The sequence below is a fragment of the Idiotropiscis lumnitzeri genome, chromosome 18, assembly GCF_059441095.1.
Source record: "Idiotropiscis lumnitzeri isolate Australia: NSW breed Sydney's pygmy pipehorse chromosome 18, RoL_Ilum_1.0, whole genome shotgun sequence".
Taxonomy (NCBI): Eukaryota; Metazoa; Chordata; class Actinopteri; order Syngnathiformes; family Syngnathidae; genus Idiotropiscis; species Idiotropiscis lumnitzeri.
The window spans coordinates 11988402-12015141 of record NC_142408.1 but is presented as its reverse complement, the minus strand read 5'-3'; the positions used below and the strand labels follow the sequence as shown (position 1 = coordinate 12015141).

The 26740-nt window shown below is 40.0% G+C and overlaps 1 protein-coding gene across 3 annotated transcripts; it reads right to left on the bottom strand.

Moving 5' to 3' along the window:
* Window positions 1-183: 183 nt before the first annotated feature.
* On the bottom strand, window positions 184-26257 carry ehmt1b (euchromatic histone-lysine N-methyltransferase 1b). Of its 3 annotated transcripts, none has more exons than XM_088281816.1 (26): window positions 26176-26257; window positions 18782-18869; window positions 17541-18061; window positions 15113-15341; window positions 14859-15007; window positions 12437-12571; window positions 12260-12328; window positions 12050-12149; window positions 11636-11764; window positions 10576-10853; window positions 9682-9914; window positions 7743-7949; window positions 7575-7657; window positions 7392-7498; window positions 7071-7193; window positions 6858-6959; window positions 5817-5921; window positions 5580-5734; window positions 5016-5186; window positions 4637-4781; window positions 4471-4548; window positions 3283-3398; window positions 2998-3084; window positions 2685-2763; window positions 2186-2361; window positions 184-833 (listed from the first exon to the last, which is right to left on the bottom strand). In XM_088281816.1, the coding sequence occupies exons 1-26, from the start codon at window positions 26194-26196 to the stop codon at window positions 644-646; spliced, it is 3876 nt and encodes a 1291-aa protein (XP_088137942.1). In that variant the 5' UTR covers window positions 26197-26257; the 3' UTR covers window positions 184-643. The 3 variants fall into 3 exon arrangements, with proteins under 3 accessions (XP_088137942.1, XP_088137943.1, XP_088137941.1); XM_088281817.1 differs by lacking the exon at window positions 26176-26257 and adding an exon at window positions 24352-24375; XM_088281815.1 differs by lacking the exon at window positions 26176-26257 and adding an exon at window positions 21510-21651 and having other exon boundaries at window positions 5049-5186.
* Window positions 26258-26740: the final 483 nt, after the last annotated feature.

Genomic DNA, 26740 nt, shown 5'->3' with positions numbered 1-26740 from the left:
ATCTTACAAACCATGTTCAACCGGGGTAATGAGCATGTAATTAAAAAAAACCACAAAAAAAAAAAAACAAAGCACCGTTTTTGTTACTCTCTTAAAATCCATTCTTCGTCAATTGCGGGGCATTATACCACACAATTAGGTTCTCCCTCAACAAACAAGCTTCATTTAATTTACCTTATCAACAAATGAACCTACCCTGCATGATTCGTCTTTGTCCATAATGTTAGGCAGTTTTCAAATGTTTGAAAAAATGTCGAGGAATTGATAACTTAAATTTACATATATACGCTGATTTTAGTGGAATGGTTCTCGGTAACTGACAGCAAAAGGCCAAGTCTTCCTTCCCAGTGATGTTAAATATGAAATGTAAAGACTGTTTAAATTGTCCGCGTTTCTGTTTGATGACCCCCCACTGGTCGTTTTTAGCATGATGGCAAACCGGTAGTAGCAGTACATTCTTTCAGGGGGTCCAAATGTGCATTTCTTCAACATCACAAAAAGTTTGCCCAAGTGTCAAAGGTTTATGTTTCTTTCTATACAGTACAAGTTCACCAGCAAAAATTTCCTCGCGACATTGGAACAGGCGTCCTCGGGTCCATGAGATGTGACGCGTGTGTGAATAAGCTGAGTGCCAGGCAAAGTTTTAAGAGGGGCTGGAGGGGCCGTTGGAGGAGCTGGTGTCGGGGGAGGCACTGGGCTGCTGCCGGTTCTCTGGCGTGCTGTCCGCCTGCAATGACGACATGGCTGCAGACGAGTACTTGCACTTGGAGGAGCCGCATTCACAGCTGAACACCTTGCTTTTCACTTCCCAGAAGTGGTCGCCGTAGTTAAAGCTGAGAAGGTGGCAAAAAGAAAGCCGTCAAAAGTCTTTCTTGTGCTCATAACTCAAAAGTTGCCACATTATTATATATTATATTGTTACATTATTATAGTTGCATACAAGTTCATTCTCTAAAACAGAGATGGGCAACTGGCGGCATGAGGGTCCCATGTGGACCACGTCCACACTCGATGCGGTCCGTAGATTAATAAAAAAAAAAATAAAAAATAGAATAAAAATTCCACCTCCACCTCTAAAAGAAATTGGGTGGCATTATAAGCATGTTTCTTTTAATGTAGCCACGAAAGAGCATATTGGAGGTTTATCAGCCCCCGCCCCCCCCCCCCCCCCGAGTTTACAACCTCCCAACCCAATGCATTTCAATGGCCGTACATTTTTTTTCACTATTCACACGCCATGAATAGCAGGGGTCCACTAAATACTTTTAATTTGTAATATCAACATTCACCATTAGATGGCAGACATTCTTGTGTTTGCACTAGATCTTATACTGCCTTATACTACAGAGGTACATAGTGAGGCCAAATAATTTAGGAATTTGAAACGAAAAGCAAGACAAACCTGAATAATATTACAATTTTGAATCGGTTAATTTTTGAGGGAAAAAATGCACAAAATTTCTTGCACTTCATGTTGGTTACTTGTGCAGCAGTTTTGTGCCATCCTTGAATGTTATTTTTGCATGAGAGCCCTTTGCACTGAAAAAAAAAACCCACAAAAAAATAAAACAACAAATGACAGTATGGTTTTTTTTTCAAACCCATTGATTTTTGAGGCTGGAAATTTTACTTTTCATGTAAAGACTCTGATGTGCAGTTTCAAAAAGCCTAATTAAAAAAAAAAATGAGAACACAACAGATCATTACAAAAATTCATCGTTCATGTGACTTACAACAAGTACAACATTGTGCACAGTCTTCAGATCACCTTGCCGATTGGACTGAGGTCTGGACTCTGGCCGGGCCATTTCATAACATTAAATTTCATCAGGTGAAGCCATTCTTTTGTTAATTTGGATGTGTGCTTTGGTTATCAGGATAAAAAATAAAGTTACTCTTCACCTTGACCTTTCAGTAGAAGCCTAAAGTTTTTGTGACAACACTGACTGATATTTGGAACTGTTCATATTTCGCTCAACCTTGACCGAGGCCCCAGTTCCAGTGTTTGTATTCTCAGGTTGAGTTGAAGTGTACAGCAAGATTCCGTAACATTATTTATGCAAAGACCGAATTTTTGCTTCACCTTTTGCATGACATTCTCGTGATGTTCAAATGTCAAAGTGAGATTCTGTTGCACGAGAGTCACCGGCGACTAGAATTTGAACAAATACAGTAGCTTTCTTACCCAAGCTCTTCTCCTGCCTTGATGTTTTCACTGGCAAAGAAGGCAATGTGTGGGAAACGCAGGTCCTGATGTGTGGTGAACACTCTGCAGGCAAACAAGTTGGGCTCGCACATGTGGTTGAGGAAGCGACTGATGTTTCCATAGAAACGAGCATCAATGCAGTAAAGATCTTGAGGCTGAGGGGCAAAGACATAACGGCAATTGTGAAATTCTCAGCTTTATAATTAAGGTGACAGTTCATCTCTGAAAGAATGACACTGAGTTACAAGGTAATATACTAACATTTAGAAAACCAGATAGCCACACTACTACTGTATTGTATCACAATGAAAGTAAAGTGATACAGTATGGATACGATATGATTGCCTTACTTTAGGCAATGGAAACACTAAACCAGAGTAATGGACAAACTGAGCAGCAATTTTACTGTGAAATGGAAAAAAATCTTCAGCCAGCGTATTTTTCTGAAAGGGGATGAATAATTCCGACTCCACTGTACCTTGTCATCTAAACTGAAGAGGTAAGCATCGTTTTGCCTCATCTCAGCTTCTGCTTCGGAGATGATCTCGCCTACGTACCTGTTGACAAGCAGGAGTCAACGTCACTCACATGCTAACGCGGTTTTACAAGACAAGATTGCTAATGTTGCACATGGAAAGAATTGCTACTGCTGCTATTTTGTTGACACTGGACAGCATTCTGTGCAGCCTTTCGTAAATACATCCCATTATGAAGGCTCATGTTCGAGAATCGCGCTTGTGCGCTGAAAACATCCCCTTTAATTCACGGGACTAATTAATTGAGAGACTTACTCGCATACAAAGGTCCCTTGTAGTATGTCTTGTAGTGCTCGGACACCCCAGCCCTTTTTACTGGTCCGAAAGAGCTCAAGTCTGGTCCTGTGTTACAATGACATATTATTGGTTGTCTCTTGTTATATTCAAATATTTGAATAGAATTTCTTAATCTAACAAGCTACTTTATATTATATTATTTACATTATAGCCCAAAATATACGGTAGTTCAATGTCTACATCAAAGACATCCCTTTTTTTTTTTTTTTTTTGAAGATATACAAATCCTAAAATCATCTTGACCTGAGTCCGTTTTGCACCACCCTGTTCTTGCAGGTCCTCCAACAGGAACAAGCATGGTTACACTCAAAGATGAGGGGGGGCTCCTCACGGCAGAATTCAGGTAGAAGACAACCACCCTGAAAGTTGAAGATATTGACCAATTTTAAGGGGGTAAAGGTGCCAAACACAGGACCTACAGTGTGATGTGAAGTAGCATACTGTTACTATATCTCTGGAAAATGCACTGAAACATCTAATAGGAGGTTTAAGTGTAGTTTAAGTGTGATTATTGCTTTCTCCAAATGTGATTGTCAGTAAAGCAAAGCTGTTTCGACACGTCATATGCACGTTGTGATATGCTTTAGTACGTACAAACAAACATCTACCTACATATATAAACATAAATAAACACTGATTATTGGTTGGCGGCACGATGGCCGACTGGTTAGCACGATGGCCTCACAGTGCAGAGGTTGTGGGATTGATTCCGGCTTCGGCCTTCCTGTGTGGAGTTTGCATGTTCACCCTGTGCCTGCGTGGGTTTTCTCCGGGTACTCCGGTTTCCGCCCACATTCCAAAAACAAGCATGGCAGGTTGATTGGACACTCTAAATTGCCCCTAGGTATGAGTGTGAGTGCAGATGGTGGTCCAACATAAACACACATACAATTTCTTTTGTAATTTTTATAAAGAAAAAAAAAAAAAATCAGATACATGTTAGGCAATACATCCTGATTGATCTGCAGAGTGAACATATTCTTTTTCTTGCTCACGTCCTCTGTCGGTAGCAACTGCTTTTTCCTTGACTCTCACTCACAATCTTTTTCATGGTTTAATAAAGGTCATACTGTCCAATACTTGCATATTTTATGTGGCGCCTCCTAGACAGGCTCACAGTTTATTAAGCACATTAGCACACACTGTTGATGCAATCACGCAAGCCCTGCATGCTGGATGTGGGCGGTGCTGAATAGAAGCTGGAGCCAAATCTGGAATGGACCGGTTGCATTGGAATGCTTGGATCTTAATTTTTTTGTGGACTGATATAATCCTATACTTGTTTGTAATTTGTTGATATTGGACCGATATCCATTAATATTGTATTGAGGAACCCCAGATCCTTAAACCTCAAATCAAACTTTGTACCCACACTTAAATTGTCTGGACATCAAAAACCTTTCTTTAACACGGTTATGTTCTCAATCTTACCGTATCATACCAGCAGCGCAGACTGAGCTGTCCACACATACAGACGCTTGAAGAACAGTCTTCCTTGCAAACGCAGTACTGTTGTCGTGGACACACAGAACAATAACATTGGTGACTTAAGAATCGAAGAGGGACACGGGCTCGCATTTGTCAGGATTAAATTTACCTGCAAGTGTGTTATGTTCCTATCGATGTTCATCGGGGAGGTGACGCAGTTTTCAAGGATGTACTTGAAGTCATCAGGGTAAGGTTCACTGTCAACCGCATTGACACAGGGAAGGGGAACTCTCTCCTGCCCGAGAGCGATGTCACTGTACATAAACCACACACACACGCATATTGATGAGGGCTTGGCTGATTTTAAAATTTTGCTGCACAAAAAACACTTGTGAAAGTTTCTTTCGACCTCGCCAGAGTCACAATGGCTTTAAGTTAGTATTACATCATTTTTATGCCTTCTTTGAATACTACTTTTGTTCATATGAAATCTTGTTAAAGGCCTTGAATTGAAACAATAATGATGAAATAAAGCACGTAATTTGAACCTGTGAAGGGTTTTTTCCATTGCTTGAATGAACCTGACGTTCTTGGCATCTTTTTCTCTTCTGCTGGCCTGCAGGGCTGCAAAAGTTTTGGAGTTGTGGTTGCAGCAATCGGAAGGGGCTTCTCCTTCACGATTCTTTCGGGAAACATCCGCTCCTCGAGAGAGGAAAAGCCTGGAGGGCAGGAAAGTTAACTTAACAAATGACTTTTGGGGGTTGCATTCTACTTTTTACAGTGTAATTCAAACCACAAACTAGAATTCTAGCAGTCAGTGGGTGTGAATGCTAAGGATTGCTGGTACAAGTAGTGTAGTGACATGAAAGCAGAACAGCAACTTTGTTTTACTCTCGCAATCATTTTTGGCAATATTTCAGAACTTTTCCAACCAGTCAAACACTCGCTGAGAAAAAACACCTCTGAGTAACAGCAACACTATCGCATGCTGCGAAATAACAATTCAGTGAGAAAGACGCATTTGGCAGGATTCACAGCAATCTTTACAAACCATGAAAATATGACACCTAACGTACGATTGTAATATCCTTGACAGAACTACAGCAACTCACACAACACAGTCCAGGCGATTCTCTCGAGCTGCGATGTGCAGAGGAGAGTCCCCGTGGATATTTACAGCGTGGAGATCACAGTGTGCGTCGAGGAGTAGCGTGGCAATCTCAACACTGCCAGAGAACGCTGCCCAGTGAAGGCAGATGTTTTCTTCCTGAAAATGCGACCAACATCATACAATTACACACTTGATGTGTTAGGAAAAAAGTCCAAAGAGCATTGTATTTTAGGGCAACCTTGTCTCTGATGCTTATGTCAGCTCCTTTGGACAGAAGCAACTTGACCTGGTTCACATGTTTGTACTCTGTGGCCCAAATCATGGCTGTCCAGCCTCCATCATCCTGTAGAAAAAATAAAGCTGCTTTTGCGAAGCTGCCTCGGATGTGAAAAATAACGTGTGTTCCAAAATGTATGCCGTTCTTTTTTATTTCTTTTTTTTTTTTTTTTATGGGAATGTCAATCGCGTGCAATGAGAACATTTGAACAAGCCAAATTTGCCTTAAGACAAGGGCTGTGCAATTAATCGAATAAAATTCAATTAAGATTTTGATTATTACACTCAATAATTATAAAAATTGGCATAATCGTAAAAAACAATTATTATACATAGAATATATCATTATATATATATAACAATGTTAAAATACTACATATTTTACAATGTCTAATAAATATAGTGAGTATACTTGAGTTAAACATTTAGGCGTTCTATTGAAATTCTATTGTTTATTTAGAAGTTAACAATAGTTCTATGGCAATTAATTTTTTTATTTAAGTGTATAGCACGTAAACTCCAATGCACTGTTTGTTCATATAAGGAAACCAAACAAAATTTTTTTCTTTTTTTTAATTTCAAGATAAAATAAATTTGTCTCAATATTGCTTCCGTGCATGTATTTTTTTGTTTAGTACTCCAACGAAAAATAATCGTTTGAATAATCGGGATTTCAATTACTACAAAAATAATTAGTAATAAGTATTTAATATTTGGTTCATAATCGAGATGCATTTTAAACGCTTCAACAACAAACAATGAATAAATAATGTTTGTAATAATAAATAAATAATAAAAACATGAGTACCCCATTAAAGCTACCAAAAAACAAACCGAAAAAAAAAAAAAAAATCGACATGTCAAGGTTCAGCAGAACTTTTAAAGTGGATTCTGATGTATCAACTTAAACAACCACTAAACTCAGTATTGCAGTCATCAGCGCACAAGTAGGGGAATATTGTTTGGGTAAGTGCCACATAATTACATGCAAAGTGTTACTGACCTGACAGTTTATGTTGACGTATCCTGTACACAGAAGGTACTCAACGATGCTGTAATGACCAGACTTGGCCGCTAGGTGGAGACATGTGAACCCTTCAACATCCTGAGTAGAGAGGAGAATGTTATGAGTAAATTGCTCATAACAAATAGGAATGTGACAGACTAAAATCATATTGGCTTCTGTAATGTTTTTTCGTGAGTGGTGGCGACAGACCTTGTGCACGGCGCTGGCTCCAGCTCTCAGCAGGTACATGACCGTCTCTATGTGGTTGTTTTCACAGGCATCCATCAGAGGTGTTCGATGATCTTCGTCGCAAGTTTCCAAGTTTGCACCAGCCTTTAAGTGGAGAAAAATCGATTCATTTTTAAATATTAATTATAGTGTAAACAAATGATAGAAATGACTACATCTAATCTTTGGAGAAAGCAAAAAAGCTAAGTTGCCAAAATCAGCAGAGTAGAAGCTCTACAAAAACAGAATACACGCTATTTATTTAAACTACTTAAAAGATACGGATACAGGATACAGTCTTACTTGCACAAGCATGTGGCAGATTTCCTTTTGTCCACCCTCAGCTGCAGCATGGAGAGGGGTGCGTTTGTTCTGCGACTCCATCTTAAAGTTGGGGTCGATGCCGTCCACTGCACATTACATGAAGATGGAAACCATAAAATTCTCCACATATCACAAAATGACAACATAAAGGTTTAAACTTACCCAGCATGAGCACAACCTTCTTAAGCTCTCCCTGCTTGGCTGAGAGATAAAGTTGCTTTGGGTGAAAACGTAGCTTCTTGGGTCTGATTGAAACAAATGCATATAACAATGAAAAATAGGTGGTTCTCACATTTGATGTGGAATAAATTCAAAGCAATGAAAACATACTTCTCTGTGTCAAGAGCAACCAGGATGCTTTCAAGAGTTTCTCGAGGAAGAACTAGAGATGGGGATGTTGCGTCGATGTCGCCCTGCAGTTCTGAGGTGCTGGAGGATGCCGGAACAGCAAGAGCGTCTAGCCCCGGGGGCAAAGCAGCACAAAGCGAGCTGTCGGCTCTCCCATTACCATCACTGGCCACAGCCAGGCGTAAAGAGCTGCGCATAAAAACAACAGAGGCTTTAATTCACATCATCCAGACACACATTTTTACTGCTCGAAAAAGAAAACTGCTCTATCATTGAATATCTGAAAACAATAAAACATAAAAGAGAATGCATACAAATTGCTCTTAGTAAGCGCAATGAGGCTAAACGTCACATACAGACGCACTGCGCTACTTGTGTTTTGTTTGCCTTTAAAGTAGGCATGGCCTAGTGAGTGACTAAGTCTTCGTTTCCCCACACTGTTAATTCAATCTCTTTTATGCTTTTTGCTTTATATTTGATGTTTGACCCATTCAAGAAACAGCTGAAAGAGCATCAGTGATTGTTGATCTTTTTGTTTCTTTGCAATGCAACGGTGGTGTATCTATTCAGTAAGGTAAATAAAATCAAGCGAGGGCTTTTGGGGTACTCATGAGACAACGGTAATTCAGTAAGAAGATAACGCAGGGAAGACTGCAAGATTAGTTGACTAATCACAAAGATATTAATGTAAAAAAAAAAAAAAAAATTTAAGTAGTCAACGGGTAGTTTATTTATATATTAATTTATTTGGCACATTGCTTTTCTCTTGAAACAACCTCATCTCATGCGCAGTAGCGGTGAGCCGGATCATCCGTGATCTAAACAGAAACATTGTGGGTAATTAGGCGGAGTGTCATGGCTGCCTGGTTACGGCACATTTCACCCACAAATACTTAAGATGCAAACCTCACTTTCATGGCAGCACGACGGGTTTGCATGATCATCAAGAGAGGAAGCCCGTTGTGGCTAATGCCTGATTTAATTTCTGAAACATTCAGTTGTGTCTGATGTACACGGACACAATGTCCTTTTTGCTACGCTAACTTATTATAGCGTCTAATATAGATAAAGGAGACAGTCATGAACTCACGTTTTTTAACAACCAAAATTGTGTGCGTATGCCGTGTTTGACAAAGAGGCAGAAAGATCTCACGCTCTCTCATAAACGGAGTGATGCGTTGACGAACTGGGAAATTCCAGTACTCAAAGTAACAAAATGTGAAATATTTGCCAAAAGCCCTCATTGGCTCCACTTAACAATAAAACACATTTTAGTATTAGTGCAAACCTGCATTGTGTATAATTTTGGTTTAATTTTAAAATGCACTAAACCAGGTGTGGGCAAACTACGGCCCGGGGGGTACATATGGCCCGTTAAATGTTTTAATCCGGCCCGCCAAACTTAAATGAATAAACCTTGTTAATCTTTCATTTTCGAAATACTGTGGTTTTTCAAAGAGATATATTTTTGTAATGCTTCAGTCCACTTTCATTTAAAATTAAATGTATTTCTTTTCTCCGATGAGGTGGGGTTACCAAAACACTCCATCCATCAGCTCCTGGTCCGGCCCCTCTGTCAAATTTTAGAGCCCATTGTGGCCCACCAATCAAAAAGTTTGCCCACCCCTGCACTAAACAATTACAGCCAAAACCTTTAAGGCCACAATATTGCCTTCAATTTAAGCTGCACCATCATTTATGAACATCTCAGAAATACTGATTGAAGTTGAATGTTATATCAACTCATTAATTTGTACATACATAAAGAATCAAGCAGTAAACTAATTACGGTTATATAAGATCAGTTGCTTGCTGGTGCAACATGACGCAATTTACATATGATCCGATTAGTGGACAAATCACGACTACTGTCAACTAGCAAAATAATTGTTTGTGACAGCCCTAAACGCAGGTAGTTTACCTGCCAGTGGTGGTGTCCGCTCGGCCCTCGTGTGCTCCGGGCGGAGCTGTTCCGTGAGCAGGTGTGGGAGGTACAGTGGAGGTTGTATCAGCCTTGGCGATGGTAACCTCCTTGGCCTTGCTGGCCTCCTCCCCACAGTGCGGGCAGAAGCTTTGACCTTTCAGCACCGAGGCACAGGCGCGGTGAAAGCGATGCGAGATGTTAATGTCTGGTTGACACTCCATGAAGGTCCCCTGCACAGCCAAAGATAAAAAGTCTCAACTAACGTAATTTCAGTTTCAACAATAATTGCATTACCTCTAAAGAATTTCTTTTGAACTCTTCTTCCTATTCCAGAGACACAGAAGCTGCACATGTGGGAATTTAACTGATATTTTAAAGCGACATATTTCAACGATCTCTGAACTATATGCGCTGAAAACTTCATTAGCTAATCCAGTTCAACATTTTGCTCATGAAGATCTAATGAGCTGATCACAAAGAGCATGGTGAGGAAGACAATGTGATAGATTTACTCTGTATAGTTATAAAGTTATGATATTCAAGCCTCCGCAAAATATGTCAGTTTGTCAGGGATATTATCATAGCTACATTCCATTTTGAAAAAGTTGCATATTTCTTGACTGACTTTTTCATGGGGAACCGGTTACAATTTCATGGCCTTTTTGTCATAAACCCATTATTCCATTGCATAACGGGATAACAAAACAATATTTTCCCAAAATTTGGACCACATGGTTTTACTTGGCTCTTGAGCTCAAGTGAAGAGCTGACAAAAGGGATGACGCAAAACGTTCCCATCAAGGAACCAACTGCAGATGTTGTTGACAGCATGATCAGCAAGCACCCTGGCAGCAGGATCCTAGTTGATATAGTGTGTTGGCATGCACTCACAGCCCTGCAGAAGAAGCCACAGCCAGGACAGCACTGGTGCTTCACCATGCCGTTGCGGTGGTCCTCACAAAGAACTAGCAGCTGGACAGAGTTGGAGGGACGCATCATTTCTTGTTTCAAGACAGCACCCTGGCAGCGGGTCAATTGTCCATCAACACTCTCCGTAGCCATGCACTTCCTGTCTGCCAGGATGAGAATCTCTCGACTCTTGGGGGTCTCCATTCGGCAGCTGCACAGTGGTAGCTCCTGGGCCTCCTCCATTGTTGAACCTGATGTCTCTGCAAAGATCAAAAGGCATTTCCAGACACTTTTCCCCAAAAACTGTTTTCCTTAAACCTCAAAATTTCACAGAGAGCTTCCAGAATGAAACAAAATTGGTTGTATATTTTGTCAATCACAGCCTAATTCCAAAATGTAAACTATTATTTTGCAGTGAGATTTTATCTTTCAGCAGTGAAACAACACTAAGCCTACTGCCAAGATATCAAAAGAATGGCCCCAGGACAACTCTGCCAATGTCCTTCGGAGGCCAAGCCCAGACTTGAATCTGGCGAGATCAGAAAATGGCAAACCTGTGGCATCATATGCAAAAAAAACTTGAGGCTATAATTGCTGCCCAACAACAAATAAACAAATACTGAGAATACTTTCTCATTCTCGTCCATTTGTAAAAGAATTTTGTCATGACGGAGTGTTCTGTGTACAAGTTTGGGGAAGAAATACGGTAATCCATTTTGGAATAAGATTGTAAGATAACAAAATGCGTAAAAAGTGAAATGCTGTGAATAATTTCCAAAGGTGCTGTGCAAAGTAACATAAAGGTATAAAGTGAACACTTTTAATGAAAATTATACAGTATCACATAGTTAAAAAGCTTGGTAACAAAAGACTTTGAGATTGTAATTTCCTTTTTTTTTTTGCATCAACATTAAATCGTCTGATTATAACTGCGAATAAATATTGAACGTGCCCACACTGTATGACCATTGCAATTATTACATAAAAAAAAAACAGAATCAAATCCAGCAGGTTTCATGGACTCCCTGTCCTACGAGCTCACCTTTGCCATCTGAACTAGCATCGGGCTCATGGGGTGAGAGTTTGTCAGGTGGTGTTATCGGGGAGTGTTCTTTTCTGTCTTCCGTGTGCATCATGAATTCAGCTGGAGGCTCTGCGAGGGACTCTGGTTCTGGGCAGAGCAATAAAAGTTGGCTGACGAAAACTCCAGCCTCAAGTATCAATAATGACAATCAGACAATACAGAGGTGGTGAAATACACCCCCCCCCCCTCCAACACACACACACACACACGCGCACACACACCCACACAGACAGAGGAAGCCACAGAGAATGCATTTGGCAAAACAATGGAAGGCAAGGAAACTAAGTTGGTGTGGGGAGCCGATATACTAAAGATTTTCTTTAGTAGACTTGGGTGACAAAGTACAGGTGTGGATACGGTGAGAGTTCTTACCTTTGACCGTTACCGTCCTTTTGCACTTCCTGGATGGCCTGAGCCAGCCATTGTCTTCTTTTGTTTTCCTCTTTGACTTCTTTAGACGAGACTCTGTGCTCTGAGGCACACGCAAAGTTTAGTGAGGAGACCATTTCGGTGTCAGAAAAAGATTAAATAGTTTGAAGCTAGTTGATAAAAAGAATTGTGTTGCCTTCTACTTGGTCTTACCAAGTCTGACTCTGTGCCATCTTCCTCTCCATCGTCTCCAGATTCTTCAGAATCCTTCTCATTCTCCGCCTAAAGACAAGTTGAACCACAAACATTTTGCATATGCTCCCACAGTGATGATTATTGTAATAAAGATTAATAACAAAGTTCTATACATTGAGATTGAGCAAGCCATACCTGAGAAATAGACTCAAATGTTGGACTTGGTTGCGGCTGCTGTTCTTCCTCAGAGTCCATCTCATCTGACTGACTGACATCCTCCTCTTCCTCTGATGCATGGTCCAACTTCTCTCCATTTACGTTTGTATTTGTCTAGGAGTTAAGACGGAACAAAATGTGGAAAATATAAAATATGACCCAAAATTAGGGGTGCACAATAACTACCCGACAGATAACTAACTATCGGATCGATATGAAAAAAAAAATAACATCACAATCAACGGTCCGATGTCAAAAAAAAAAAAAAAAAAAAAAGAACAGTCTCTAATACACTGGTCCAATTACTGTCACTTTCAGGGCGCCAAGGCAACGCAGCAGGTAAATATGGGGTTGCTCAATGCGACTTCAGAATTAGCAGTGAGCCATTTGTTACAACGGCTCTCGTTTTCCCAGAGCGGTTTATCTGAACAGTTTTGGTTTCCTTTTGTAAATCCTAACGAGGAATGCCAGCGATGCAAATTGTCATGGGCGTAGAAAAGTCTGGGTTGATCTGGGTGACGCTGGTTTATAAAAAAAAAAAAAAAAAATTTAAATGTCCAAAAGTTTGGGTTTTTTCATTATTGTTCGTATTTATTTTATTTCGACTTTAGTGTTTCAATGCAGTTAGTTTTACAGTAATTTGTTAATAAAGCAAATTAGTTTTTCATAGTTTTTATTTTTGGGGAAAATTATTTGTTTTATTGTACAATTTTCATGGTTTTAGTATTAGTTTTAGTTTTTTACTTACAAAGTGTTTGTCGAGTGCAAAATTAAAAAAAAAGATCTCTGCGTATTAGATAATAATTTAAAATAAACTCCAATTCTCAAACGTCTATTTGATCTAAATTCTTCTGGAAGTACAAATCAGCAAAACCAAAATAAATAAATTTAAAATGAATCCTGAAAGTTCATGCATGATATTAACTGAAAATGACAAACCTCTTAAAAAAAGAAAAACTTGATCAACTTTATTACTGGGTAGGTACTGATATGCATCAGTGCTCAGAGGAGGAAGCAAGGTTTAAATATATTCTCTCTCAAGTTGCGACAACTATCGTTCCTACATTCTTTCAGTCCGGAATTTACATAGAAACCACGTGACCAGTTACCAGGTAGCTTTTGTTTCATTCATTTTGTTTGGGTTCATATCGAAAGTCGCATCCATAATTCAAACTAAGGTTCACGGGGACTAAGTTATCGGTATGAGTGGAAAAAGATTTTTTATTGTGCATCCCAACTTGAAATATTACAATTTGCAAGACTGGACACAAATGGAACATAGGCAATATACTCTATATAGAGTATGTTAAATTTTGTATTTCAAAAGGCAGCACAGTATATCAAAAAATTAAGTGCTGTAGGTATAAAAGGGACCAGATTAAGTAGGATTTTTTTATATATATATTTAGGCCCACCACACACGCAGCAATGCGGTCAAACATGCCTGAACAGGACAATTGTGGATAAAAAAAAAAAAGGCTGAAACTCACACACTATGCAATATCCCTTTGAATATATACCAACTTGCTGCAAAGGAAAAATTGCAACCACTGAAAATCGGCACCTCCAAATCTGAGGCCACTCTACTGAGTCTTAAAATGTTTGAGTGCCCTCTCCAGACCAGAGTCAATCCTGCCTCACGTAGGGGAGCTCAAGTATATATGTAAGTGACTGATTTTGGAAAATGGTCTCGTTGCGATATTTTTTTTCACCTAAGAATTGTGATTGCGATTCAATATGTAATTATTTTTTTAAGGTGCTTTTTAACAAACAAGCAATTCATCAACAATACAATAAACAATATGGGATCTATTATATATTATAGGTCATTAAGATGAGGGCAAATGAAGAATTCATTCATAAGAAAGACAGTTTATTTCTCGGCTATAATTGCAGGTTTAAATTTAAATACTTTGACACTATGACAACATAATTTTGCCACACAATTGCAACAGAAACTACACTCATACATAATTTGTGCGGCTTTAGCACTTGAACATTGTCAACATTTCATGTTGCATGAAATATGACACACATGGTTGTGCCAGCTTATAAACGCATCCCTTTGTTGTATTTTTTGTTCCATCTCTTTCATTACTTTTTGCACTACCGGTCCTGCAAACATTCACTATGCCCGCTAGGAATTTCAAGAAACTGACGAACAATAGCAGTTACGTTTTGATTGCCTCTCATTACTCGCATAACAAACTAGTTTTTAAATTGCTGCAAAACTAGCGGCCAACCGTCGGCCACTCGTGAGAACTAGTGACAGAAGCCCTCACACTGCATGACAGCTAAGTGCCGATTGGTCGTGTTGCTGCGTGTGCGGCAAAGCTTGGACCGAAAGTAAAGTTGTTCACATTTCTGCACGCTTTTCTTTAATACGTGTGATAGCACATACCTCAGGGCTCTTGGCATTTGGATGTACCACCTTAAACATTTCCAACATTGTTGTCTGCCGAAGGATTTTGGGTTTCTTCTTGGGAACCAGGTTGTAAGTTCCCATCCTTCTCTTCTTCTTACGGGAAGACAGCCCTCCTGTGAAGAAGCCTAGAGCAAAAAGGCAAAAATACGCAAGGATGACTGGTTATTCGAAACCCCAAGAACTCCAAAATCTCTTTGATGGTGTATCAGTGTGTTATTTGCATCAGGAACCTGTGAGCCCAGGTTGATGTTTGGATGGAGTTGACGTGAGTGGAGGGGAAGAAACTACAGGAGTTGCTGGTGAAGTCGATGAAGCGGTTTGTGCTGAATCTGGCAGATCCAAAGGATTCTGAGGTAGATGGTTCTCTGTTGAGCACTGCTGCGAAGGATTCGATGCGTCGGATGAAACCAGAGTCTCTATGTTGGCATTCTTTGCTTCTCTTAATTCCTTTTTGAGAAGCTGTCAGTAACAAAAACAGAATTGTGAGTGTCCTGAGTAGCAGTGGGAAGCCAAAATGTGATTTCAAATATGTAAATTTGTTAACTCTGCTAATTCGACCACCAAATTGATTGACACAAAAATTTCTGCCTCAAAACTGGGGGCGGGCAATGACCTGAGTTATTGATGAAAATATTGATAAGATAATCAATTCTAAAAAGATTTTGACATGACAGCTCTAGTTCTTATACAACACAATACAAGTTTATATAGCAAATTTCACAACGGCTGGAGCTGTAACAAAGCACTTTACATATGGTGTCATATAAAGTAGCAAGAAACTAGAGTACAAATTAAAACACATATACAATAGATACCAGAAGAACATCAGAAGAGTGACAGTCTCATGTTGAGTCGAAAGCTAAAGAATAAAAATGTGTCTTCAAACGGGTTTTAAAAGTGCACAGAGAGGGGGACGGTCATTCCACAGGGAAGGACCGGGGACAGAAAAGATGCGATCACCCCTGAGTCTGCGCTTAGTCCTCATGCATGTGGTCTGTGGACCGGAGACAGCGGTCTGATGTGTACGGGTGGAGGAGCTCAGAGAGGTACGCTGGTGCGAGGCCATTTCAAGATTTGAAGACAAACAGAAGTATCTTAAAGCGAACTCTAAAGTGCATTGTGAGATAGTGAAGAGAGGCCAAGATTATGTGATTATGTGATCCGTCGTCCGAGGTCCAGTTAAAAGACGAGCAGCAGCATTTTGCACCAGTTGGAGGCGCTTTAGGTCCCTTTTTAGCTTGGTCAGCTGGCCACCGGGTTAGCCGACACACCACTTCTGCCGTGACGGGAGTTTGTAACACGAAAGATGTCACCAGTCAACGTCTTACCCCAATTATGCTCGAACGCACTAGAATGTCCAACGCCGATCATACACCACCCAAGAGTCCGTGAGCAATGCACAAATTACCATAAACGGGAAGAAATCCCGAAACATCAAGAGGGTCGCCGAGCATACCGGTGCACTGTACGCCATCTTGAGATGGCCCACAAACTTGAAAGGAGAAATGTGGTTGGTTGGACTGAGCTTTACATGCAACACAAGCGTGCCAAGGGCACGTGACTGACATCTAACTAATTTCAACCGTAATATTTTGAATGTTCAAAACTCGATCGGGATACAATATTGGTATATCGCGCAGCCCATTTAGTCACAATGGAAAAAAAATTCCGGTTGATACATTTTACCAGCAACTATCACGATAAATGATAGTTTCGTTTTTTTCTTTGTTTTGTTTTGCTTTATTTTAAACCGATGAGCTAGTCATGATGGAAGAGCAAAAATAATTTAATTACATCCTTATACAGTGTATTTAAGTAAATTTGTGACTAAATTGATCTTTACTTCAGTAAACTATTCACACTATTTTGTTTTTAATATTTTTGGTTGATGGTTGCATAAAATGAAGGACAACTCTATTATCTTTTTTCCATTTGCTGTAAAATACATAATTTGTGGAGAGCAGAAAAAAACCCCAAAACAACTAACGATCCACAAACAAATAAATAAATACAATGAACCACAAATATCCACTCAGACGGAACTAGAGAGCGACATTTTTTCAAGAATCTGGTGGGACTCCCATCGAATGGGAGTCAATTTGACCGTTAATCACGGAATTAGACGGAAACAGGATCAAAAGTTTATGACAGCAGACGGGAGCGGGATTATCTCGCAGAAAGAAAAATACCTCTGACAGATGCGTTGCCATTTTTGGGAGAGGTATCGGTGTACGTACAAGAATTAAAACAAGAAGAAAAGTCATGAAAAAGAAATCATGACCTCATGTCAAATACTGTAGCGCGATGTGCTAAGATATGAATAAAGTAAAAATAAAATAAAATAAAAAACAAAACAAGTTATTGGCAATACGACACCCTGACCAAACCCGCATGTCCGGTACAGGCCTAAACAGTGACCAGTGTAAAACTCTTTGTGGTGTTCAAAGGCTTTCAACTGCGCTGCGCTGAGCGCCACAAAGGTAGATGCTAATGCTAATGCAAAGGCTCGTGGTGTAAAATAGAGACATCCACTTGAATATTGCTTGTTAAAACGAGATTCACCATGCTTTTAATCAATTAGGTCCTAGCTTATGAATGAATATTTTTAAGGGAAAAAAAACCTTCACAGGAAAATGAACAAAGATCAGAATCATTTACCTTTTGTTCGAGTGTGACAGCAGGCCTCGACATGGTTTTGCGAGCTCTGTGTACCATGATGGTTGTTGAAGCTGTGGTAGTTAGGGTTGTGCCATTCTTAGAGTCTATTGTCTCCTGTCCTGATGTAGTTCCTGTAATAGGGTCGGTCCTTAGTGCACCTAAAGTCGGAGGAGACCCAGAGGCTGAGGAAGGGGGCGTTTTGGTCAAGTGTACCCCTGTGGGGGAGCTTGGTGTTGGCCGGTTAGTCCTGTGGGGGGAACCTGCCAAATCAGGCGAGGCTTCAGAGCTGTCCTCTTGTTGTGGCTTAATGAGAATAAATCCATTGCTCCCAGTGACAGAACCATGTGGTGTCTCGTTGTCCGACATACCATTTTCAGTCACCAATGCTAACTCCTTGCTGTGGTCTGTTGGAGAACTGTATGATGAGCTGTTGTGCCTTGTGTTGTCACATTCAGTGCCATTAGGCATTGGTTCTGCAACAGGAGAAGAGGCCAGCCTGTCCATTTCTGCTTTGTGTTTATCTATGAGTCACAATCAAAGGTGTATATTAGATTGGAAAATGATACATCTTCAGTATGGTTCATTTTATCAAGAAAATATCTAAAGCATTAAAATTATGGCTTACGACAGGATCACGTTCCTCCACTTTTTATGTTATCATGCAAACTACTTAACAGTCAAGTATGCATAGATTAATTAACTAAAATAATTAGATTCTCAAGTTCTCAATTGTTGGACTCTGCTTGTGGATATTCTCATTCGTCCAGACAATTGAATCAATCGCAACTGGACTGCTCTGTTTGTCTTGGGAGAGGTTTCGCCTCTCATCCAAGAAGGCTTCATCAGTTCATGCAACAAGGCTTGGCTCGGACACACCAGCCTAAGTTGGTGAGGCGTGCCCCACCACCCCATCCCCAAACAATGATACCAATTCCTCGTTACAATTACTTCCAAACCACAGATACTGTCAGCTGAGCACATTCTTGCATCCAAGTAGACAGATGAAGAGGAATCTGAGCCTTTATTAGTCACCAATTCAATGCAAATTCAGTCTGGTCAGTGCCAGAGTACCTGTAACAATTTTATTCAATTACACAAAAAAGACGTAGAAAGTTTTTTTATTTATTTATTTTTTTATTTGTGTTTAAAAATGACACCCTCATTTGCGATTTGGGGAGTCTTCTGTTTGGTTTCAAATTAAACATAGCAAATGTACAAGTTTGAATATATAAAAATGATACCTGTGCCGCCATTGTTTGCCAGGTCCAGTCCCTCTTTATTAGACGTTTCTTCACCTTTGTAAACGCCTCCTTTGGCAAGACCGGTGGGCTAACGGAAGAAGAACAGATTTCTCAGGATAACCTGCTAAACGTGTGCAGATTCAAGAATAACATTTCCGTGTATATGTTAATAATTAAAATATAAAAATACCAGCCACTGTCAAAAATGGGTAGACTATGTCGACACTGCATTCTAAGTAACACCTTTCACAATGTAGACAGTCAATCTAACATTCTTAGACAGACAATAACCTTGAAAATAAGGATTTGAATTTGTAGGCGACAACAAACTGAAGTTTAGGTCCATACAGAAGAACATCAGGAGGCTTCATCGTCATTTTGATCAATATAAAGCTGGTGAAGAGCCTCGCTTCAAACATCAGAAATGTTCTTGTCACAACAGAAGCTTTCAGAACAAACCTACAGAGAACTGGCAATATTTGACAAAATCTGACAATTCTTTCATATGCATTGTACACAACTTGGGTAACTTCCTCGAAAGCAAATAATCAAGCATAGGCTGAAAAAAATGATAAATTACAAGAAGAGAAAAGGGACATGCATTCCACATTGATGCTATCAAATTTAACATTCTATGCTCTTAATGTAGGTCACAATCCGTTTTCATATGGAATGAAAATGGAAATGGAATGCTTTTACCTGAAAAGCTGCCTTTCACCAAACAACATTAGCAAGCCTGCTGTTACACATAGAAACATAAGCAAACAATGTGCTAACTGAGGCAGCACAATATTGCTCTTGCGTTCTGCTCTTAAACGACAAAAGCCAAATGAAATGATCTGCAATCGAGAGAACAGCAGCAGATAAAACTGAGAGCTGTATTTCATGGCTCATTCAGTCGACGTATCAGAATTAGAAAGGTATACACGTCTAAAAACTGCAACAAAGCTAAATGAGACGTCAGGGTCCATTTACAGAACCATATTCTGAGTCTCTGAGCCATGTTTGAACAAGCTCTATGTCAGACAGCAGCAAGATCAGGCCTGAGAGGCAGACCTAACGTGAACATTTAGTCTGAGGTGGGCAATTCTCACAGGTCAATGGTCTGAAAGAACTTGGTTTCAATTTTTGAGGAAAGGAAAAATAATCCTTCAGCTCGTTATTCCTATGGACTGAGGACAACCAGTTATGAGAGACTTGGTGCTCTTCCCTCCCCCTAGTGGTGGATAGTTAAACATCTGCTATATCAGGAAGGAGGGAGGGGGGAAGGGAGGCAGAGAAGCCTGTCTGCAGATCTCCGCCATTTCGCAACTGGATTGTTTACCGCCACAATGCAGCCATTGCCGCAGTTTTTCACTAGATAGGGAACGTAGGGGCCTGGGAGCCAATGTACGCCACCTTCACGGAGGCTACTTAATGAAGTTGCAAATGCCAATCCAAGACCAACAATACATATGTGTGGGATTACACGAAAAAGGGAAAGATTTCTGAATTCCTCTGAGTTTCTGACATCAGAATAAAGGTTTCTGAAGTTAAGACGTTCATACAAAAGAGTTTCTATATACAAAAACAACAGAGAAGTAACACACCCCCGTGACAATTAGATAGCTAATTACCTGTTCTTAGGTTTGGATCTATTGCTCAGACAGTTCAGATTCCCAACAAAGAAATCATGTGGTCTGAAGTCAGAACTACCTTAATGGCTAGAAAGCCAGCGACAACAGCAACATGACACTATCACACTTGAGATGAAACAAAGAGAAAGGAAAACCCCTGCATTATATTCAGCAAAAGAAAATAAAAGCTGTGTTCTCAACCATCCGAAACAGTAGTTGCATTTTCATCTATGAGCCGTTGAATAAAGTTATAATACAATACAGTATAATTGTTGATGAGTTTAAACTAGCATCTAATCTAGGATGGCATAAAAGCAACGCTGCAAAGAGAGCAGTACAAAGTATGGCATTTGCTCATCCAAATATGTTATCATTTCTCTCAGCAGGAAATGCTTTCAAAATTGATCAAATATGGTTTTGTGTGATCCTGGATTTCAGTTTGGTGCATCCTTTATGTTCACTAACCGTTGCATGGGAAAATCACTGGATGATTGGTCTTTTTTTCATACGAATGAAAATTATTTAGGATTTATTTGGACAGAGAGAGAAGAAGCTGTTGAAAATGGCCGATTCCATCAAATCTGAACCAAACATGTTGACAAGACTGACAACGAATCTCCCGCTCCGGTGTGTTCAGTTAGATTACTTCAGTGAATATACCTATCAATCTTTCGCGAGAGTGATTCGATGTCACATTTTCAATGCGGGTGCACTGAGAGAAGGGCTCGGGCATCAAGTGAGCCACAAGCTGCTGCTCTTCAAAAACATGATCCAACAGTGCAGGATCCTATCTGCTTTTGAACCAGTTGCCTTACTGCCAAAACAATGACTGCTCCTCAAGACTCGAGAAATGAGGTCATGTCAAATATTTCATGAAAGAGGAATAAAAAGCAGCAGAACATTTCTTCCAAGGAACGCTTTGCAGAGACCATTGCAACACAAAGAAAGCAGCAGTTCAAACCATTGGAATCTGGTATGAATAGTACAAGACTAAAAGACATAATGAAGCAAGGCTATGAATCTCCTCAGACTATTCCGAAGCAACCAAGTACAAAGAACAGAATGCAAGCTAGCGTATCTTATGCCTCGTGCGTCCCCATGAAGCATCATACCTGCTTTCTTCTCTTGGCCTCCACTGAGAAGAGGGAGCCAAGAAGGGAAGAGAGAGCAAGGTTGACAGAGAGAGAAAATGAGTGCGTGAGCAAGCGAGCAAGCGAGCAGATTGTTCCTGTTCCTCCTTTCTTTCGCCACATACACATTCACCTCAGCCGCCATGTGGCATGGTGGCTCCCTCTGTTGGCCCGAGTCTTTAGAGGTCCCCGCAGAGAATGCTCTGTTCATTTACCACCAGTACGTTTTAACCCACAAGATCTCACTAAAAACATTCTTTGGGACAGACTCCTGTCTTGGGATGAGTTCATATGGTCAATCTGCGATGGCGACATCCAATGACTTTTTAATATGACGTGTTATGTGAGCAATAGCTTGTGTCACAACGGGAAAGGTTCAATTGAATTTTGGGGCGATCTGACTGGATTTTTAAACCATCACAAGAAACGAGCATCGTTTAAAAATCATTAAAATCATTAAAACTGAGACAGAAACATTTTTGGGACGGTTTTCCAAGTTTCACACTGATGATTAAAAATTCTGCAACCAGAACACACATTTTTCCCCCCTAAGGAATTGTGAAAATCAACTTAGTGCGCTACTAGTTTCTGTAATAGAAAAGCGCTATACAAGTGACAGTCCATTTAATAATTAATTAGACCAAACATTAATTATTTCTCCGACAGAACTGACTTCAATACAGTTTGGCTACGTTCACACTGCAGAACGTGATGCCTAATTCAGATTTTTGGTTAAACAATGTTTTTATGCATTCGTTCACGTTAGAAAAATAAATGTGACTTCTAATGTGAACACAATGCATCCGTAATGTGACGCGCATTACGTCAAGTGACATGCGTCCCAAAAAAAAAAAAAAAAAAAATGTCACTTGGCACAGTGTTTACAGAGGTAAAAATGGTCCCGCGTGTAGAGAGCCTCATTTTATCATCTCATATCGCCAGAGTGGCAAGGCGGGAGGAGGTAGAAATATTTTTGGAATATGAGGCAACGCTCCTTGATCTCCTCATTTAACGGAAACGTTGACTAACGATAAAATTATGTCATACCCGTGTTAAATAAATACGATAAATGAAGTGAATAAAACGTCTGTGTGGCTGAATTACTACTATCACCATAAATCTCCACTTTATGCTTCATGTATTCAAGTAGGATTAAAATTAACTAAAGAGAACAACTGTTGCAAAACAACTTTCCAGATTGTTGAACGGTGTCAGAAGTCTCGCTGGCACTCTCTCACCAAGCAGCGCAGGGCGCATATTCAGCTTTTGATGACGTATAGGTTGGATGTGTGGGGACGCATCACATGCGTATCTGATTCACATCCACGCACAAATAAGGGCCAGGTTGAATTTGAAAAAAAAAATCTGAATTATGTCGTTCACATTGCATGAAAAATATGGGGAAATTTTTTTTTGAATTGAGCTGCAGTGTGAATATAGCCTTTGTCTGTTCTTAAATTGAAGATAAAAAGTCAACAGAACCTTGCTCAAAAGCCAGGTTTTTATTGGGATATAAAGAACGAGACCAAGATAAATCATTTCAAAACTTTTTCTACCATAACATAAAACCTGTAAAATTTAATTGCAATTCCTTCTAATCTTTTCAAGAGATGTAAAAAAAAAAAATTCCACCGAAATAATGTAATTGTGTAAACAACCTCATATTAATGTAATGTGGATTTGTTCATAATGAACAAATCACATTCAAAAATCAGCTTAAATGGGAGTCAGCACACACCGGCCCCCAATTAAAGTCCTGTCTATTAACATCAAATAAATTCCGGATGTTCAAGTAGGCTTTTCCTGACATTTGTTTTGCTCTCTATGAGAAGCCTGAGCAGGTTTTGTACAAACTCTGACAGCTATTTTGAACTGTTTGTAATTCATTCCATCTCCAATTCCACTAGAAGAAAAACAACCCCAAAAGCATGAGCCTGCCGCCACCACTTCCACGCTTCACTGCAGGTATGGTTATTCATTTGGTGATGAACAATGTTACGTTTGTGCTAAACATAACGTTCGGCAATATGGCCAAAAAAGTTCAACCTTTGTTAAATAACACATTTTTCCACTTGTGTTGGGAAGATTTCGTTCTGATCCAATCATTTTACTGACAAAGATGACTGGTGCATAAGTGTGGTTGTACTTAAGTGCAGATATAAAACAAAGTCAGGTAAGTTTGCCCTTTATTAAACATACCACTTTGTTTATCAGTTTCCAAATATGTCCATTGCATAATGCAACGTCACAAAGCACAGCTGTTTGAAAGTGTGTCATCAATTTTCAACATGAAATTTGGTTCACTTCTGTGCACAACTATAAAAGTCACCATATCAAAAGTTGTAGGGGACCAAACTACCTGACATTTACGTCCCGATTTCAGGTGCACTTCCACCCTCATAGTCTGAGTCGAGCTTCAGACTGTTGAGCAACAGAAAATCGTCACTGCTGTGTGACAAGGAACATGCTTTTCCTCAGTTTCATGCCGAGAGAAAGAACACTTAATACAGGGGCGCCCAAGTCCGGTCCTCAAGAGCCCCGATTCAGTCTGTTTTAGGGGCTCCCTTATTCCAACACACCTGATTCAAACGATCAGATCATTAGCAAGGTTTGCAAAAGCCTGATAACGACCATGATGATTTGAATCAGGTGTGTTGCAGGAGAGATGCATCTAAAACAGGCTGGATAGGGGATCTCGAGGACCAAACTTGGGCATGCCTGACTTAAAAGGTATCTCTGGTTGTCCAGAGGAAAGAAAATATCAAGAAAAATTGCATCCAAAGATATTTTGTATGCATTTTGTGTTGTATTAAAGCAAGCTCACGGGACCCATCTGTCCGAGATGCCATGGCAGCTAATGTGCGTAGATATAATTGTTTCTTCTCGGCCTGCATGAACCGGGGCCGTAACGTAGCATCGTCTGAAAGGCGAATCAGGATTGAAAACGGCTGGCATTTGTCCCCACACGTTTCTGGTCTATGAAAAAGTTATCATGGCAGAATGCAAAGCGTATGGATGTATCAATGCATCAACAAGCGAACAAACGAGGATAAGCACTACTTTTGCGTGCCTAAACCTGTTAATCCAGAACGTAAATGATGGTGCAAAGGTGGCTTCATAATTTGAGTACAGCCCAGTCAATGACGTGACGTCACAGCCGTTCCTCCTGCGGCGCCTTGCATTAAAATGTCTTTAACCAATAAAATTTTCCCCTCAGGAGCAGCTAGCTCACGATAATATCAGCATTTTTCAGTTCTTTGATTAGTTGGATAGAGCAAGTCAAGTTCGACTAGCAAAACATGTTTCCGGCGATACGCACACATGAATGCATTGAATAAACAACATCTATAATGAGTATTAGATTAACATTGATTCTGAACTGCTTCAGAGGACATAAGCGGCATCGTTACAGGTTATTAAATTGTGTTTTTGTAATTATTGCCAGTTACTGTAATTGTGATGTGCTAGTGGTAGTGTCAAATGGAGTAAACTCTCACTGAAGGCCCACGTACCAAATGCAAAGCTGGATAAAGGTTCAGAGTAAAAGAAAAAGACAAACAAAAGTTAGTCTTTTGTACAATATATGTGCTTCATAAAAGGTCAACAGTTTGCAGCAATGTGCTGCAGAAGACCAACCCATGACCATCCACAGATGAAGCCTTCCCCATCCACCTTTCAAGTCAGTCGATGCAATCGTGACGCACAATGCGCCTCATGGCCCAAAAGAATATCAAAACTACACTAACCTACACTTATTGTTACGTCTTAACGTCGTGTGAGAACACTTTCCTTCTCATGTCACAGTAGAATCAGTCAATTTTGTTTAAGGCAAGTTAGCTTGGAGTGCTTCGCACAGATAGAAAGCCATGGCAATAACAAGCCAAAATCTGACTTAGAGAGGATGCAGGCTACTGTACATAAAAGAAGAACAAATAAAGTGATGCTTGTTTAATACGTGGAAAAGAACGAAGCTTGTGAGCCAGTGCCATGTGTTTACAGTGGAAGCTGCTCAGCCTTCAATGTTTATGCAGCTAGCATAGTGCTGCATATGATACATAGACTAACGCAGCCAAACACTGCGTTATATTTCTCCAACTATTAAAACGTTGATACACTTCATCTTCATTTGATGCTAAGCCACCCTGTCTTTTAAACGTCGTTTTGCTCGTATTTGTGCACAGTATGCTAACTAGCAAAAAGCTAAACAGCAGTGTGCAATTAGCCAACACAGACCGGCAAAATTCAGCACAGCCAAAACATGAAAGGCGCGGGCTTGAAGGGCGAGAATGAATCCCATTTTGGTTTATTTTGAAGGCTTAACGCAAACACGAGCAAGACATTGCCATGGATATGGACCATGTATGAACAAGACAGGGAGCTTAGCATAAAACGCGCCTGCAGACACCATTCAGGTTCCGGGGCACGGGCGCAGCATCTTCCTACACGTTCAGCTGCCCTCCGGTAAGCACAAAAGCAGGAGAGCATAGGCTGGTAGCGGGAAATGGACAACAAACCGACGCCTCCTTTGAGACAATTATCGCGCTTTAACACGCAGCCTGGGCGAACGGTGGAGTAATACATTCATTGCTCAGTGGGAAAGAACCTAAAAGTGTAACAAGCTTGCAGTAGATAAGGTTCACTCACTCACCTCGGTTTCTACCGAAGCCATGGTGCCTGGACCTAAGCTCCGCCCATCTGCGTTTACGTCACGTAGCTATTTTTTTTTACCCCCCTTTCAAGTGATGCGCTAAACACATCTGAATCTATCTATCTATCTATCTATCTATCTATCTATCTATCTATCTATCTATCTATCTATCTATCTATCTAGAGTAGTTATATTAATATCACTCTTATAATGAGGCGAGCCCATGGGGGATGTGTGACTCCAAGGAACCTGCTTGTTTTTTTGTTTTTTTAGTTGTTTTTTTTTGCAGATGTTTTTCAACAGATTTACAATATATCTTTTTTTTCTTTAATGTTATAAGGATACAGTATTATGCCATGCTGTACTTATAATGTTAATAAAGATGCAGTTTTGTGCCATGCTGTACTTAGAGCAATTTTATATACAAATGATACATTTTATAGCCACAACAGAGAGTTTTGATATATAGATTATATCAAAGGTGTGCTGGCCATGAATAAAATGTGTTGATTTTTTCTTGCCACTGCAATTGCGATTACTTTACTAGTGTGACATCCGCCTTACG

Bases quoted from the DNA above. Each gene is read 5' to 3' on its own strand.
- ehmt1b (XM_088281815.1), bottom strand. From the start codon at position 21,650: ATGTGGCGAAAGAAAGGAGGAACAGGAACAATCTGCTCGCTTGCTCGC. The intron at 18,062-18,781 runs GTATCATTTTTA...TGTGACTCATAG, and splicing joins GGCAAACAATGGCGGCACAG to ATAAACACAAAGCAGAAATG. The intron at 6,960-7,070 runs GTCTGTCGCCAC...CTCTCTACTCAG, and splicing joins GAGCCAGCGCCGTGCACAAG to GATGTTGAAGGGTTCACATG.